Source organism: Haliotis cracherodii, unplaced genomic scaffold (assembly GCF_022045235.1).
Source record: "Haliotis cracherodii isolate W230 unplaced genomic scaffold, xgHalCrac1.p SCAF_2, whole genome shotgun sequence".
Lineage (NCBI taxonomy): Eukaryota > Metazoa > Mollusca > Gastropoda > Lepetellida > Haliotidae > Haliotis > Haliotis cracherodii.
Window position 1 is genome coordinate 17,715,626 of NW_027266275.1, and position 15,467 is coordinate 17,731,092.

A 15,467-nucleotide genomic window follows, 5' to 3' on the forward strand; every position below is an offset into this window, starting at 1 on the left:
AATGCTTTGCAGACCATTGTGACGTCATTGGTTACCGTGACGTCACAATCATATGACATCACTAATGGCTCTGCTACAGAAGCTGTAAGCAGTACTTTTTACACTTAAGACACTGCTAATTACTGTCTGCAAACTGAAAAAGTTGGAAGAATGATGTTGGATGATAAATAAAATCTCATCCTCGTGTCTTTTGATATGAATTATATCAACACTCGATAAAAGTGGAAAAAATCCTTGGCAAGCCTCGGAGTTTTCCCACTTTTATCATCTTCCCAAGGCAAGGAAGTTAACTGACTAAAAAAGTCCAGTTTCCACTCTTGCGGAACTAAGCTGGTATTATGGAGTTACATTTTGGCTGGACTAATGAGTCTATGCATAGTCTAATCAAAATTTTGCATCGAAATCGAAATCCGGTTCGTAAACTGTCCTGCAGATATCGGTTGATTGCACGATTTGCAAAGCATGTGCACCTTCAACTCGTCAACAGATATTTTCCAAATCTTTTCATGTTTTTAATCAAGGTGCTCACGCATTGCACGATGTCAGACCCATTTTATCACAATATAGATCTTGATTATTGATCAGATCGTCTTGACGTGGCGCCACTGTTTTGTTTCAAGCAAATGCAAGTGATACAAGAGGTGGAATCTGATTGGTCTAAAGGAGAGGATCAGGAGGGACATAACTCGTAATAGCCACTGGTGGCACTACGATCGAGCCCAGGAATTCCAGCCTAGTTCGGCAAGGGTGGAAACTGGACTTTTAAAGTCAGTTAACTCTCTTGCCTCGGGATGATGACTTTTATCAACTTGTGTGGATATATTTGATATCAAAAGACACTCGGGTGAGATTCTCTATTTCAAAGTTACAAAAGACAACCATAAATGAAAAACACAAACATGTAACATAAAGCTTACATAAAACTGAACCTGAACATAGACATCAATGTGATCACCACACCCATACGATACTAACACCTCCGAGCTTTCACACATACGAGTCACCTGATTGGCTGCTCAGTACTACAAGGCATAAACAGACCACAGATTGTGTTTCGTGATTGTTGAAGATGAATTTCAATCTGTTCAAACAACAATGAAACAACAATAACAAACAATGGAAAAGAACTGGTACACACAGGTTTGAGATTCAAGCACGCAAGGTACACACATGATACCTCACGCTTTCTTTGATTTTGTTATTATCTAAAGCAAATTGATCAGGAACCTGTTCCATAAAGCAAACTTAGTGCTAAGTTGGTCGTAGCTCCCATACTTTGCATATAGGCTAGCGACCAGCTTAGCAGGAAGATTGCTTAGTCGAACGGGTTCAGCATGGATATACTATCAGAGAGAAAAATCAGATCCATCTCACTACAAGATCACAGTGAAAGGTTGAATAATGTGCTTATTACAAACAAGGAAACTGGCAATGTGATATATAATATATAATATTATGCTGAGCTATTCTCAGATATCACTCTTGCAGATTTTGGATTCCACCTATAAAGTATGTCAGGATTAAATAGACCTCCAGATCTAGGCAACCTCTACAAACAGATCTAGGCCTCTTCCAAGTACAGATCTAGGCCTCTTCCAAGTACAGATCTAGGCCTCTTCCAAGTACAGATCTTGGCCTCTTCCAAGTATCAGGGATGTGAAATCTCTGAGGAAACGCGTAAAATAGCGTTTTTTCAAACAGTAGTCCTCGGAAAAAATCATCTTCCGCGTAAAAATATAATCAAAGATTTTAAAAACTCCGAAAATATGATCGAAAACCGGACAACCGTTGCGGATTGTCCTGTTTTCGATCAGAGCTTTCAGCTGCATAGGTTTTCGGACATAATACGTTTTCTATCACGAATACTTGCACTATAACATGGGGTGTGGCGTGGCGTGGCGTCACACAAAAAATTGTAAGTTCTCAGAGTCAGATGATGGCTTGTTTTTAAGATAAAGTTGTCTTTTAGCCTGTAAGTGAATGAGATGTTTTACAGTTGTTAATGTGATTAGCGAGAAAACTATGAATGTTTCTTCAGCGTCCAAAAACCAATAACATGGGGATATATGTTGCATTAGTGTCTTATGTTTGCAATGGAGTTGGCTTTTTTCAACTAAAGGTAAGTAAGAAGAAGGTAAGTTTTTTTCACATCCCTGAAGTATAAATCTAGGCCTCTATGTACAGATCTGGGCCTCCTCTATGTACAGATCTAGGCCTCTTCCAAGTACAGATCTGGGCCTCCTCTATGTACAGATCTAGGCCTTCTCTATGTACAGATCTGGGCCTCCTCTATGTACAGATCTGGGCCTCCTCTATGTACAGATCTGGGCCTCTTCTATGTACAGATCTGGGCCTCCTCTATGTACAGATCTAGGCCTCTATGTACAGATCTAGGCCTCCTCTATGTACAGATCTAGGCCTTCTCTATGTACAGATCTAGGCCTCTTCCAAGTACAGATCTAGGCCTCCTCTATGTACAGATCTAGGCCTCCTCTATGTACAGATCTAGGCCTACTCTATGTACAGATCTGGGCCTCCTCTATGTACAGATCTAGGCCTCCTCTATGTACAGATCTGGGCCTTCTCTATGTACAGATCTGGGCCTCCTCTATGTACAGATCTGGGCCTCCTCTATGTACAGATCTAGGCCTCTATGTACAGATCTGGGCCTCCTCTATGTACAGATCTAGGCCTTCTCTATGTACAGATCTAGGCCTCTTCCAAGTACAGATCTAGGCCTCCTCTATGTACAGATCTAGGCCTACTCTATGTACAGATCTGGGCCTCCTCTATGTACAGATCTGGGCCTCCTCTATGTACAGATCTAGGCCTCTATGTACAGATCTGGGCCTCCTCTATGTACAGATCTGGACCTCCTCTATGTACAGATCTAGGCCTCTATGTACAGATCTGGGCCTCCTCTATGTATAGATCTAGGCCTCCTCTATGTACAGATCTGGGCCTTCTCTATGTACAGATCTAGGCCTCTTCCAAGTACAGATCTAGGCCTACTCTATGTACAGATCTGGGCCTCCTCTATGTACAGATCTAAGCCTACTCTATGTCCAGATCTGGGCCTCCTCTATGTACAGATCTAGGCCTCCTCTATGTACAGATCTGGGCCTCCTCTATGTACAGATCTGGGCCTCCTCTATGTACAGATCTGGGCCTCCTCTATGTACAGATCTAGGCCTCCTCTATGTACAGATCTAGGCCTACTCTATGTACAGATCTGGGCCTCCTCTATGTACAGATCTAGGCCTCTTCCAAGTACAGATCTAGGCCTCTTCCAAGTACAGATCTTGGCCTCTTCCAAGTATCAGGGATGTGAAATCTCTGAGGAAACGCGTAAAATAGCGTTTTTTCAAACAGTAGTCCTCGGAAAAAATCATCTTCCTCGTAAAAATATAATCAAAGATTTTAAAAACTCCGAAAATATGATCGAAAACCGGACAACCGTTGCGGATTGTCCTGTTTTCGATCAGAGCTTTCAGCTGCATAGGTTTTCGGACATAATACGTTTTCTATCACGAATACTTGCACTATAACATGGGGTGTGGCGTGGCGTGGCGTGGCGTGGCGTCACGCAAAAAATTGTAAGTACTCAGAGTCAGATGATGGCTTGTTTTTAAGATAAAGTTGTCTTTTAGCCTGTAAGTCAATCACATGTTTTACAGTTGTTAATGTGATTAGCGAGAAAACTATGAATGTTTCTTCAGCGTCCAAAAACCAATAACATTGGGATATATATTGCATTAGTGTCTTATGTTTGCAATGGAGTTGGCTTTTTTCAACTAAAGGTAAGTAAGAAGAAGGTAAGTTTTTTTCACATCCCTGAAGTATAAATCTAGGCCTCTATGTACAGATGTAGGCCTCCTCTATGTACAGATCTAGGCCTCTTCCAAGTACAGATCTAGGCCTCCTCTATGTACAGATCTGGGCCTCCTCTATGTACAGATCTAGGCCTTCTCTATGTACAGATCTGGGCCTCCTCTATGTACAGATCTGGGCCTCCTCTATGTACAGATCTAGGCCTACTCTATGTACAGATCTGGGCCTCCTCTATGTACAGATCTAGGCCTCCTCTATGTACAGATCTGGGCCTCCTCTATGTACAGATCTAGGCCTTCTCTATGTACAGATCTGGGCCTCCTCTATGTACAGATCTAGGCCTCCTCTATGTACAGATCTAGGCCTACTCTATGTACAGATCTGGGCCTCCTCTATGTACAGATCTGGGCCTCCTCTATGTACAGATCTAGGCCTCCTCTATGTACAGATCTAGGCCTACTCTATGTACAGATCTGGGCCTCCTCTATGTACAGATCTAGGCCTTCTCTATGTACAGATCTGGGCCTCCTCTATGTACAGATCTAGGCCTCTTCCAAGTACAGATCTAGGCCTTTATGTACAGATCTGGGCCTCCTCTATGTACAGATCTAGGCCTTCTCTATGTACAGATCTAGGCCTCCTCTGTATACAGATCTGGGCCTCCTCTATGTACAGATCTAGGCCTTCTCTATATACAGATCTAGGCCTCCTCTATATACAGATCTGGGCCTCCTCTATGTACAGATCTAGGCCTCCTCTGTATACAGATCTAGGCCTCCTCTATATACAGATCTAGGCCTCCTCTATGTACAGATCTAGGCCTACTCTATATACAGATCTAGGCCTCCTCTATATACAGATCTGGGCCTCCTCTATGTACAGATCTAGGCCTCCTCTGTATACAGATCTAGGCCTCCTCTATATACAGATCTAGGCCTCCTCTATGTACAGATCTAGGCCTACTCTATATACAGATCTAGGCCTCCTCTATGTACAGATCTGGGCCTCCTCTATGTACAGATCTAGGCCTACTCTATGTACAGATATAGGCCTACTCTATGTACAGATCTGGGCCTCCTCTATGTACAGATCTGGGCCTCCTCTATGTACAGATCTAGGCCTACTCTATGTACAGATCTAGGCCTACTCTATGTACAGATCTAGGCCTCTTCCAAGTACAGATCTGGGCCTCCTCTATGTACAGATCTAGGCCTACTCTATGTACAGATCTAGGCCTACTCTATGTACAGATCTAGGCCTCCTCTATGTACAGATCTGGGCCTCCTCTATGTACAGATCTGGGCCTCCTCTATGTACAGATCTAGGCCTACTCTATGTACAGATCTAGGCCTACTTTATGTACAGATCTAGGCCTACTCTATGTACAGATCTAGGCCTCCTCTATGTACAGATCTAGGCCTCCTCTGTGTACAGATCTAGGCCTACTCTATGTACAGATCTAGGCCTTCTCTCTGTACAGATCTAGGCCTCCTCTATGTACAGATGTAGGCTACAGTCATGTATGTAACTAACTCCCTTGAGCAATCTCTTCTTCTGTGTCCTTGTAGATGACTGATCTGCCCCAGAGTTTGGTCTTGAGAGGCACCAGTCCCATTATGACACCGCTGGCTACAACAAGCACCCCAGCAGTGTACAGCGGCACATCATAGGTTCCGAGACTGTCCTTCAGTAGGCCTGAAACACAGGTCATACAACCACTGGAGACTGGGTGCTTCACATGTGTTATAGCATTGGTTCCTTCAGCTGGACCCATACCTAAACAATTAATATATACAGTAAACCATGTTTATAACGAACTGACCGATATAATGAACTTAGTATTTAGTCCCGGCCTTTTGTTGTATATATGCTTTTAACGAACTACGGTTATTACAAACTAAAATTAGTGGTCCCTTTGAGTTCATTTTAACCATAGTTTACTGTATATATATGTATATAATTTTTTAATTTGAAGTTAACACGATATACAGCTTTTTAATTGGACTAGAGATCGGTCACCTGACCGCAAAATTGAAAATGAAATGACATAAACACTGACGGGCTACTTCCACATTCCTGGGGAAACCCCTTGGAATTTCCTTACACGAATACGTAAAGAAGCGTTCTTTCTGATCATTGTGACCCTTTAATCTTGAACTCAGCGTTTTAGTATGTTTTAGTATACATTGAGAAACGTCAGAGTTTGACTGCACGATCGTTCACGAATATCCCCGCTACAACCCATCCAAACTATGGTAGTTTCGACTCGATCCGTGTCTAGGCTGGTAGTGACTGTCTACAACAAGCTATGACTTCATCTTAATGTCTATTTGACACATCTTTAATCACCTTTCAATGATCGGCCAATTGATCAATGATGACTTAAACATGTAACCTCCATGGGTTCATTAGCAACTATCTATGATTGTGTGTTCGAATCCCGGTTCGCCCCGATTATGTTTCTAGGTTTGTCAGCACCATACCCGTGCTTGTGGGTTTCACTGAAGTGGTAAACGTCTGAGACCTGCATCACTTCGGGCTTTCCTCCCACATTAAGCTGACACGCCGCGATATGACTGGAATACTGTTAAAAGCGGCATTAAACCCAACTCACTCACTCACTCATTAGCAACTCCCAGTATTCACAGTATCCACAGTAGTCCAGTTATATCAGTTTAATATGGGAGGAAAGTGATGCAGGTCTCAAACGTTTATCACTTTTGTGAAACCCATAGAAATGGATATGGTGCTTACAAAGCTGGAAAGAAACTCTGCACAACAATTTGAGGCACATAAAAACAAAAGGCACCTTGATTACCTGTAATATATGTACCAAGTTTGCATGAAAAATGTTGAATAGTTTTTCACTTCTGCTCCGGAAACGACACCTAACTCCGTTTCAGATAAGTCTAACTTGTTTCCATGGAAACAGTGAAAAATCAAATTTTGAAAAATTCAAAAAGGCAGGAAAAGGCACCACTTCAGCCCTTGGTTAATACATGTACCAGGTTCGGATGAAAAGTCTTTCACAGTTTTCAAGTTGTGCACAGGAAATGACACCTACCCCTCCCTTTGTGGACTAAGTTCCAATTGTTTCCATGAAAATTGATACAAAATAAAAATGCCCAAAATCTGCAAATAGCATAAGGCATCACTTCAAGATCTGTTTAATAGATCTGCCAAGTTTTGGAGAAATATATTAAACAATTTTTTACTTAGGCTTAGAAATGATTACTGACAGACAAGTCGTTGACTATATCCCCTGCTTATATGCCGGGGGAATAACAATCAAAACCTACAGTGAGCAACTTGTAAATTGAGGTTTGTGTTATTTTCCCTCCATTCACCATATGGTATATCTTGTACAAGTTCCTTTGTCAAGTGTAATACATCTCAATCACGTAATTGTGGTAAAATATCTCAGACAACCCAACTTAGAAAATCCAAAATGACACGACAGTTTCAGTACTCTGTTAATACGGGTATAACATGTCATGGATGATATATGAAAAAAATAATGATATATGATCCAGAAATGAACGCTACAACCCATCTGTTTTTTACCTTAAGCTCTGGTAATTAATGAAAGGCACCAGTTCAGTATGTGTTTGAAGCATATGCAAAATTTTGTGAAAAATATTAAACGGTTTCCGAGTTATGCTCAGGAAATGAAACGTGATGGCGGGCCGGACGACAGACGAATGGATGGAAGGATGGAAGGACGAACAGACAGCACTCATGCCCATATCCCCCTCCCACTTGATGTCGGGGGATAAACACCGTGATGGTGCTCTGCTGTGGTAGTTACCTGCGATCGGAGGTCCAGCAAAACATCCAACACCATTGGACAGCATGAGGTAGCCGACGCCATCACCCAGACTCTCAGGCCCCAGCAGGTCAGTGGTCAACACAAGAAGCAGGCCAAGGATGCCCCCAAAACCAAGACCAACAATTGCATGAGCTACCATCAACATAACGTAGGTCTTAGCTATTGGGAAACAAATGACTCCAATACCAGAAAGCACACATACCAGCACATATAAGAAAAGCCTGTTTACACAATGGAAGTTACCAATGAAACCTGTCAGAAGAGATCCTAGAAAAGTACAAAGACCTAAAACAGTCAGCATATAAGCAGCTTCTATACTCGTTACGCCTAGCGTTGTCAGTATGAAATCGGGTCCAAAAGTCACAACAATGTTTAGCCCCATATTCCATAAAATATTACCAACAAAAAACACATCAAATTCAAAAACACAAAAAACTAAATAATTTCGAAATCTTTTTCCTTTTGTTCCCTTATCCTGATCATTTTCCCCTATATTTTCCAACATAGTCTCATCTTCATCTCTTGTCTTCTTAGACTGAGGCAGGGGACGCAGCAGGAGACCAAACACAAACAGATTCAACATCAGTCCTGCCAGGATAATCAGCGACCCACGCCATGTGTAGACGTCGATGAGGTAGCCGACGATGGTGGGGAACACTGTCATCCCCAGCCCCGACCCTGCTGTAGCGACTCCTGTGGCTAGGCTGGTGTGCTTGTCATAGTACAGCCCACTCATCACATGGGACGGTACATAAACAAAGCAGAACCCCAGGCCTGAAACAGATAACATATATTTAAAAACAGTGCTAGCATGTATATTGACAAAAGCTTCAAAAAGACAAAAACTGTCAAATTATGTTTGAGAAATTATACTCCACAAAGTGCGTATATCTCATACACCATTTGTACACACCTGCACTGACTCCCCACAGAGTGTACATGTAGCCTATATCTCATACACACCTGCACAGACTCCCCACAGAGTGTACATGTAGCCTATATCTCACACACCTGCACAGACTCCCCACAGAGTGTACATGTAGCCTATATCTCATACACACCTGCACAGACTCCCCACAGAGTGTACATGTAGCCTATATCTCATACACACCTGCACTGACTCCCCACAGAGTGTACATGTAGCCTATATCTCATACACACCTGCACAGACTCCCCACAGTGTGTACATGTGGCCTATATCTCATACACACCTGCACAGACTCCCCACAGAGTGTACATGTAGCCTATCTCTTACACACACCTGCACAGACTCCCCACAGAGTGTACATGTAGCCTATATCTCATACACACCTGCACAGACTCCCCACAGAGTGTACATGTAGCCTATATCTCACACACCTGCACAGACTCCCCACAGAGTGTACATGTAGCCTATATCTCATACACACCTGCACAGACTCCCCACAGAGTGTACATGTAGCCTATATCTCATACACACCTGCACAGACTCCCCACAGAGTGTACATGTAGCCTATATCTCACACACACCTGCACTGACTCCCCACAGAGTGTACATGTAGCCTATATCTCACACACACCTGCACCGACTCCCCACAGAGTGTACATGTAGCCTATATCTCATACACACCTGCACCGACTCCCCACAGAGTGTACATGTAGCCTATATCTCATACACCTGCACAGACTCCCCACAGTCTACATGTAGCCTATATCTCATACACACCTGCACCGTCTCCCCACAGAGTGTACATGTAGCCTATATCTCACACACACCTGCACCGACTCCCCACAGAGTGTACATGTAGCCTATATCTCATACACACCTGCACCGTCTCCCCACAGAGTGTACATGTAGCCTATATCTCACACACCTGCACCGTCTCCCCACAGAGTGTACATGTAACCTATCTCTCATACACACCTGCACCGACTCCCCACAGTGTGTACATGTAGCCTATATCTCATACACACCTGCACAGACTCCCCACAGAGTGTACATGTAGCCTATATCTCATACACACCTGCACAGACTCCCCACAGAGTGTACATGTAGCCTATCTCTTACACACACCTGCACAGACTCCCCGCAGAGTGTACATGTAGCTATATCTCTCATACACACCTGCACTGACTCCCCACAGAGTGTACATGTAGCCTATATCTCATACACACCTGCACAGACTCCCCACAGAGTGTACATGTAGCCTATCTCTTACACACACCTGCACAGACTCCCCACAGAGTGTACATGTAGCTATATCTCTCATACACACCTGCACTGACTCCCCACAGAGTGTACATGTAGCCTATATCTCACACACACCTGCACCGACTCCCCACAGAGTGTACATGTAGCCTATCTCTCATATACACCTGCACTGACTCCCCACAGAGTGTACATGTAGCCTATATCTCATACACACCTGCACAGACTCCCCACAGAGTGTACATGTAGCTATATCTCATACACACCTGCACAGACTCCCCACAGAGTGTACATGTAGCCTATATCTCACACACCTGCACAGACTCCCCACAGAGTGTACATGTAGCCTATATCTCATACACACCTGCACAGACTCCCCACAGAGTGTACATGTAGCCTATATCTCATACACCTGCACCGACTCCCCACAGAGTGTACATGTAGCTATATCTCATACACACCTGCACAGACTCCCCACAGAGCGTACATGTAGCCTATATCTCACACACCTGCACAGACTCCCCACAGAGTGTACATGTAGCCTATGTCTCATACACACCTGCACAGACTCCCCACAGAGCGTACATGTAGCTATATCTCATACACACCTGCACAGACTCCCCACAGAGTGTACATGTAGCTATATCTCATACACACCTGCACAGACTCCCCACAGAGTGTACATGTAGCTATATCTCATACACACCTGCACAGACTCCCCACAGAGCGTACATGTAGCCTATATCTCACACACCTGCACAGACTCCCCACAGAGCGTACATGTAGCCTATATCTCACACACACCTGCACCGACTCCCCACAGAGTGTACATGTAGCCTATATCTCACACACCTGCACAGACTCCCCACAGAGCGTACATGTAGCCTATATCTCATACACCTGCACAGACTCCCCACAGAGTGTACATGTAGCCTATATCTCATACACACCTGCACAGACTCCCCACTGAGCGTACATGTAGCCTATATCTCACACACCTGCACAGACTCCCCACAGAGCGTACATGTAGCCTATATCTCACACACACCTGCACCGACTCCCCACAGAGTGTACATGTAGCCTATATCTCACACACCTGCACAGACTCCCCACAGAGCGTACATGTAGCCTATATCTCATACACCTGCACAGACTCCCCACAGAGTGTACATGTAGCCTATATCTCATACACACCTGCACAGACTCCCCACAGAGCGTACATGTAGCCTATATCTCACACACCTGCACAGACTCCCCACAGAGCGTACATGTAGCCTATATCTCATACACACCTGCACAGACTCCCCACAGAGCGTACATGTAGCCTATATCTCATACACCTGCACCGACTCCCCACAGAGTGTACATGTAGCCTATATCTCATACACCTGCACAGACTCCCCACAGAGTGTACATGTAGCCTATATCTCATACACCTGCACAGACTCCCCACAGAGCGTACATGTAGCCTATATCTCATACACCTGCACAGACTCCCCACAGAGCGTACATGTAGCCTATATCTCATACACCTGCACAGACTCCCCACAGAGTGTACATGTAGCCTATATCTCATACACACCTGCACAGACTCCCCACAGAGCGTACATGTAGCCTATATCTCATACACCTGCACAGACTCCCCACAGAGTGTACATGTAGCCTATATCTCATACACACCTGCACAGACTCCCCACAGAGCGTACATGTAGCCGATGCTGGGCAGGAATGGCACACATAGTATACTGGCAGAACTCAGCCCAGCACCAATCAATACGATGGTCCGATGGCTTAGGTAGTTCATCAACAAACTTGCGAGTGGACCTGCAGAAAAAAACCATAATATTTTACAAAGTATCAATATGGATTCATGTGAATAAGGTAAGAAATAAGCCTCAGCACAAGTGTCAAAGGGTCAACAACATAATATGGTGTTGTAGAACTGGGAGTCATCATGACTCACTCCATACCAACAGCCACGGTTGAAACTAGCCCATGATTGAGTCGTCATGACTCACTGCACACAGATAGGTTTCACCCTGCCCATGATTGAGTCGTCATGACTCACTGCACAGATAGGTTTCACCCTGCCTATGATTGAGTCGTCATGACTCACTGCACACAGATAGGTTTCACCCTGCCTATGATTGAGTCGTCATGACTCACTGCACACAGATAGGTTTCACCCTGCCTATGATTGAGTCGTCATGACTCACTGCACACAGATAGGTTTCACCCTGCCTATGATTGAGTCGTCATGACTCACTGCACACAGATAGGTTTCACCCTGCCCATGATTGAGTCGTCATGACTCACTGCACACAGATAGGTTTCACCCTGCCCATGATTGAGTCGTCATGACTCACTGCACACAGATAGGTTTCACCCTGCCCATGATTGAGTCGTCATGACTCACTGCACACAGATAGGTTTCACCCTGCCTATGATTGAGTCGTCATGACTCACTGCACACAGATAGGTTTCACCCTGCCTATGATTGAGTCGTCATGACTCACTGCACACAGATAGGTTTCACCCTGCCTATGATTGAGTCGTCATGACTCACTGCACACAGATAGGTTTCACCCTGCCTATGATTGAGTCGTCATGACTCACTGCACACAGATAGGTTTCACCCTGCCCATGATTGAGTCGTCATGACTCACTGCACACAGATAGGTTTCACCCTGCCCATGATTGAGTCGTCATGACTCACTGCACACAGATAGGTTTCACCCTGCCTATGATTGAGTCGTCATGACTCACTGCTAACAGATAAGTTTTCACTAATGGGATCGGGTGGTCAGGCTTGCTGACTTGGTTGATGCATGTCATCGTATCCAAATTGCGTGGATCGATGCTCATGATGTCAATCAATGAATTGTTTGGTCCAGACTTGATTATTTTACAGACTGACGTCATATAGCTGGAATATTGCTGAGTGTGGCGTTAAACAACAAACAAACAAAACAAAGCATACCAACAGCCAGGTTTCACCCAGCCTATGTAAAGTAATGAGTCATCAGTATAGTGGTCAGAGTGTGTGGGTGAGGACGAGAAACACCTACCTGAACCAAGGAAGCAGCCTGTGTTTATTGCTGCCACTAATGACACTGAAAAGGCGTCGCCAGTGACAGCGAGTAACTCGATATTGTAGAGACCAATCGACAGGCCAGTGCCAAAAGCTAGAAACTGGATCATGAAGGCCGACAAGATGATGGCCAGCCCCCAGTATCCTCCATTCACGTCCTTGATCATGATCCTAGTCAAACGTCCACGGACATGGAGGAATTAGATTAGAGAATGTTGTACACTGTGTCTCACACACAGGCCACAAGGGGTCCTTACTGGCACCAATTCACTGCAAACAATTTATCAATTTCTAAAGGGAAGTATATGTACGCATCACTAGATGCTTGACGGTTAAAGCTTTCTCCAGATCTGATATTCTACGATTCGGTCATGGACGTTGATTCAGTCATGAGACTGCACAGGTGCTTAAAGCCTTCTCCAGATCTGATAGTCATTGATTTGGTCAAGAGACTGCACAGGTGCTTAAAGCTTTCTCCAGATCTGATATTCGATGATTCGGTCATGGACGTTGATTCATCATGAGACTGCACAGGTGCTTAAAGCCTTCTCCAGATCTGATATTCATTGATTTGGTCAAGAGACTGCACAGGTGCTTAAAGCTTTCTCCAGATCTGATATTCGATGATGCGGTCATGGACGTTGATTCAGTCATGAGACTGCACAGGTGCTTAAAGCCTTCTCCAGATCTGATATTCATTGATTTGGTCAAGAGACTGCACAGGTGCTTAAAGCTTTCTCCAGATCTGATATTCGATGATGCGGTCATGGACGTTGATTCAGTCATGAGATTGCACAGGTGTTTCAAGGTTGAAGTTGCTTAAGATCCGATTCGGTCAAGAGACTGCGCTAGGTGCAGTTGTCAGATGGTACAGGCACCAAATGCTGAGCTTGTGTTTGCAATAGTAGTTGCAATTAACAACTGATCTGGAATCGGTGTTTTGACAATAGTATATCCCTTGTTTCGACCGCTGCAAACTCCATGCTTGAAGCTGAATCGATGCACACACCACAAGCGTTGAAGTTACTGTGATCTGTCATGGCTGCATTCCTGAAATTAAATGTAAAGTCAGTGAGTCAGAGAATGTTAACACAGCATGATGGGCTACATTATTGAAAGAGCTTTCTGCAGAGTCGACGGGGCACTGTAACTCTTCTCCTTTTTTATTCAACAGTCTGAAATATCAGTAACAGCAACTATTTGAGATCCTGTTCACCCTAATAAGCGCCCTAATAAGCACCCCATGACCATCTTCTGGACAAGTCTGCAAGCCATCTTCATTAGTGCCCCGCACAAAGCCAGAGAGCTTATATGACAATATAGTTTCTGGTGTATATTACTCAATAATTTCAAAATGTTCATTTAACAAGATATGCAGTTTTTCCATTGAATCTGAGGTCAGTAACATGACCACGAAATTGACATTCTTAGTGTACGAATGCCACATTTTGATGCTAAAATGTTTTTCACAAGACCATATTCTTAAAGTGACGTAAACACTGACAGACTTCTTCCTTATTCCTGGGGAAACCCTGGAAATTTCCTAGCACGAATACATACAGAAGCATTGTTCCTGATCACTAAGGCCCTTTACTCTTGAACTTAGCATTTTAGCATACACTGGGATAAGTCAGAGAGTATAACTGAATGCCTGTTCAAGAATATCCTCACTACGACCTACCCTTGTGACCAAAACGAAGAAATGAACATCCAAACTATGGCCTCGATCCGTGTCTAGACTGACAATTGACAGTCTACAGCAAACTTTAAATTTACCTTGGTATCTATCTTTTTAATCACCTTTTAATGATCGGCCGATTAATCAATGATGACTAACGCATGCCACAGGTTCGTGAACAACTTTGGAAATCTCTCCCGTCAAGAGCCTCTATTGTCAGAATGAATGCCTTAATAATTACTGTCAATATATAATTTGTCATGGTTATTGTCATTTGAAAATTGTAAATTAATCCATCACTTCGTGGGTGCTCCCCATTATGAGACCACAAGTTGGTCAATATCAAATTGTGACTTGTCAAACTGTTCCATAAGTTTCAAAGCTAATCAGATATATACCAACTTCTATACCAGGTATGTATTTCTGGGTCCTTTCATGCAAATCACAAAGAGTCTGAGTTTCCTTTGTGGTACAATAATGGCTGGTGATCAATATCTTTCAATCTTTGCACAAAACAATTACTGAAGTTTTTTGTTTTTTTGTTGTTTAATGCCTCACTCAGCAATATTCCAGCTACATGACGGCAGTCTCTAAATAATTGAGTCTGGACCAGACAATCAAGTGATTGATATCATGAGCATCGATCCACGCAATTGGGACGTTATTCCAAAACATACATGCAATGAAGATAGGACAGAGTTGTGATATCGGAGTTGTGCACATGAAGTATTGTTTGTTTGTTGTTCAACGCCGCACTCAGCAATATTCCAGCTATATGATGGCGGTCTGTAAATAATCAAGTCTGCACCAGACAATCCAGTGATTGACATCATGAGCATCAATCCACGCA

At 43.8% G+C, this 15,467-nt stretch overlaps 1 protein-coding gene across 1 annotated transcript; it reads right to left on the minus strand.

The window, feature by feature from the left end:
* Positions 1-5,359: 5,359 nt before the first annotated feature.
* LOC139467485 (monocarboxylate transporter 12-B-like) lies at positions 5,360-13,216 on the minus strand. Its single transcript, XM_071249029.1, has 5 exons — positions 12,917-13,216; positions 12,235-12,263; positions 11,529-11,742; positions 7,640-8,434; positions 5,360-5,526 (listed from the first exon to the last, which is right to left on the minus strand). The coding sequence occupies exons 1-5, from the start codon at positions 13,104-13,106 to the stop codon at positions 5,360-5,362; spliced, it is 1,395 nt and encodes a 464-aa protein (XP_071105130.1). The 5' UTR covers positions 13,107-13,216.
* Between the last annotated feature and the right edge of the window lie 2,251 nt (positions 13,217-15,467).

Coding starts and splice junctions, on each gene's coding strand:
- LOC139467485 (XM_071249029.1), bottom strand. CDS start 13,106: ATGATCAAGGACGTGAATGGAGGATACTGGGGGCTGGCCATCATCTTG. Junction 12,264..12,916: donor AGGCTGCTTCCTTGGTTCAG/GTAGGTGTTTCT, acceptor ATCTGTGTGCAG/TGAGTCATGACGACTCAATC. Junction 11,743..12,234: donor ACGACTCAATCATGGGCAGG/GTGAAACCTATC, acceptor ACTTGTGCTGAG/GCTTATTTCTTACCTTATTC.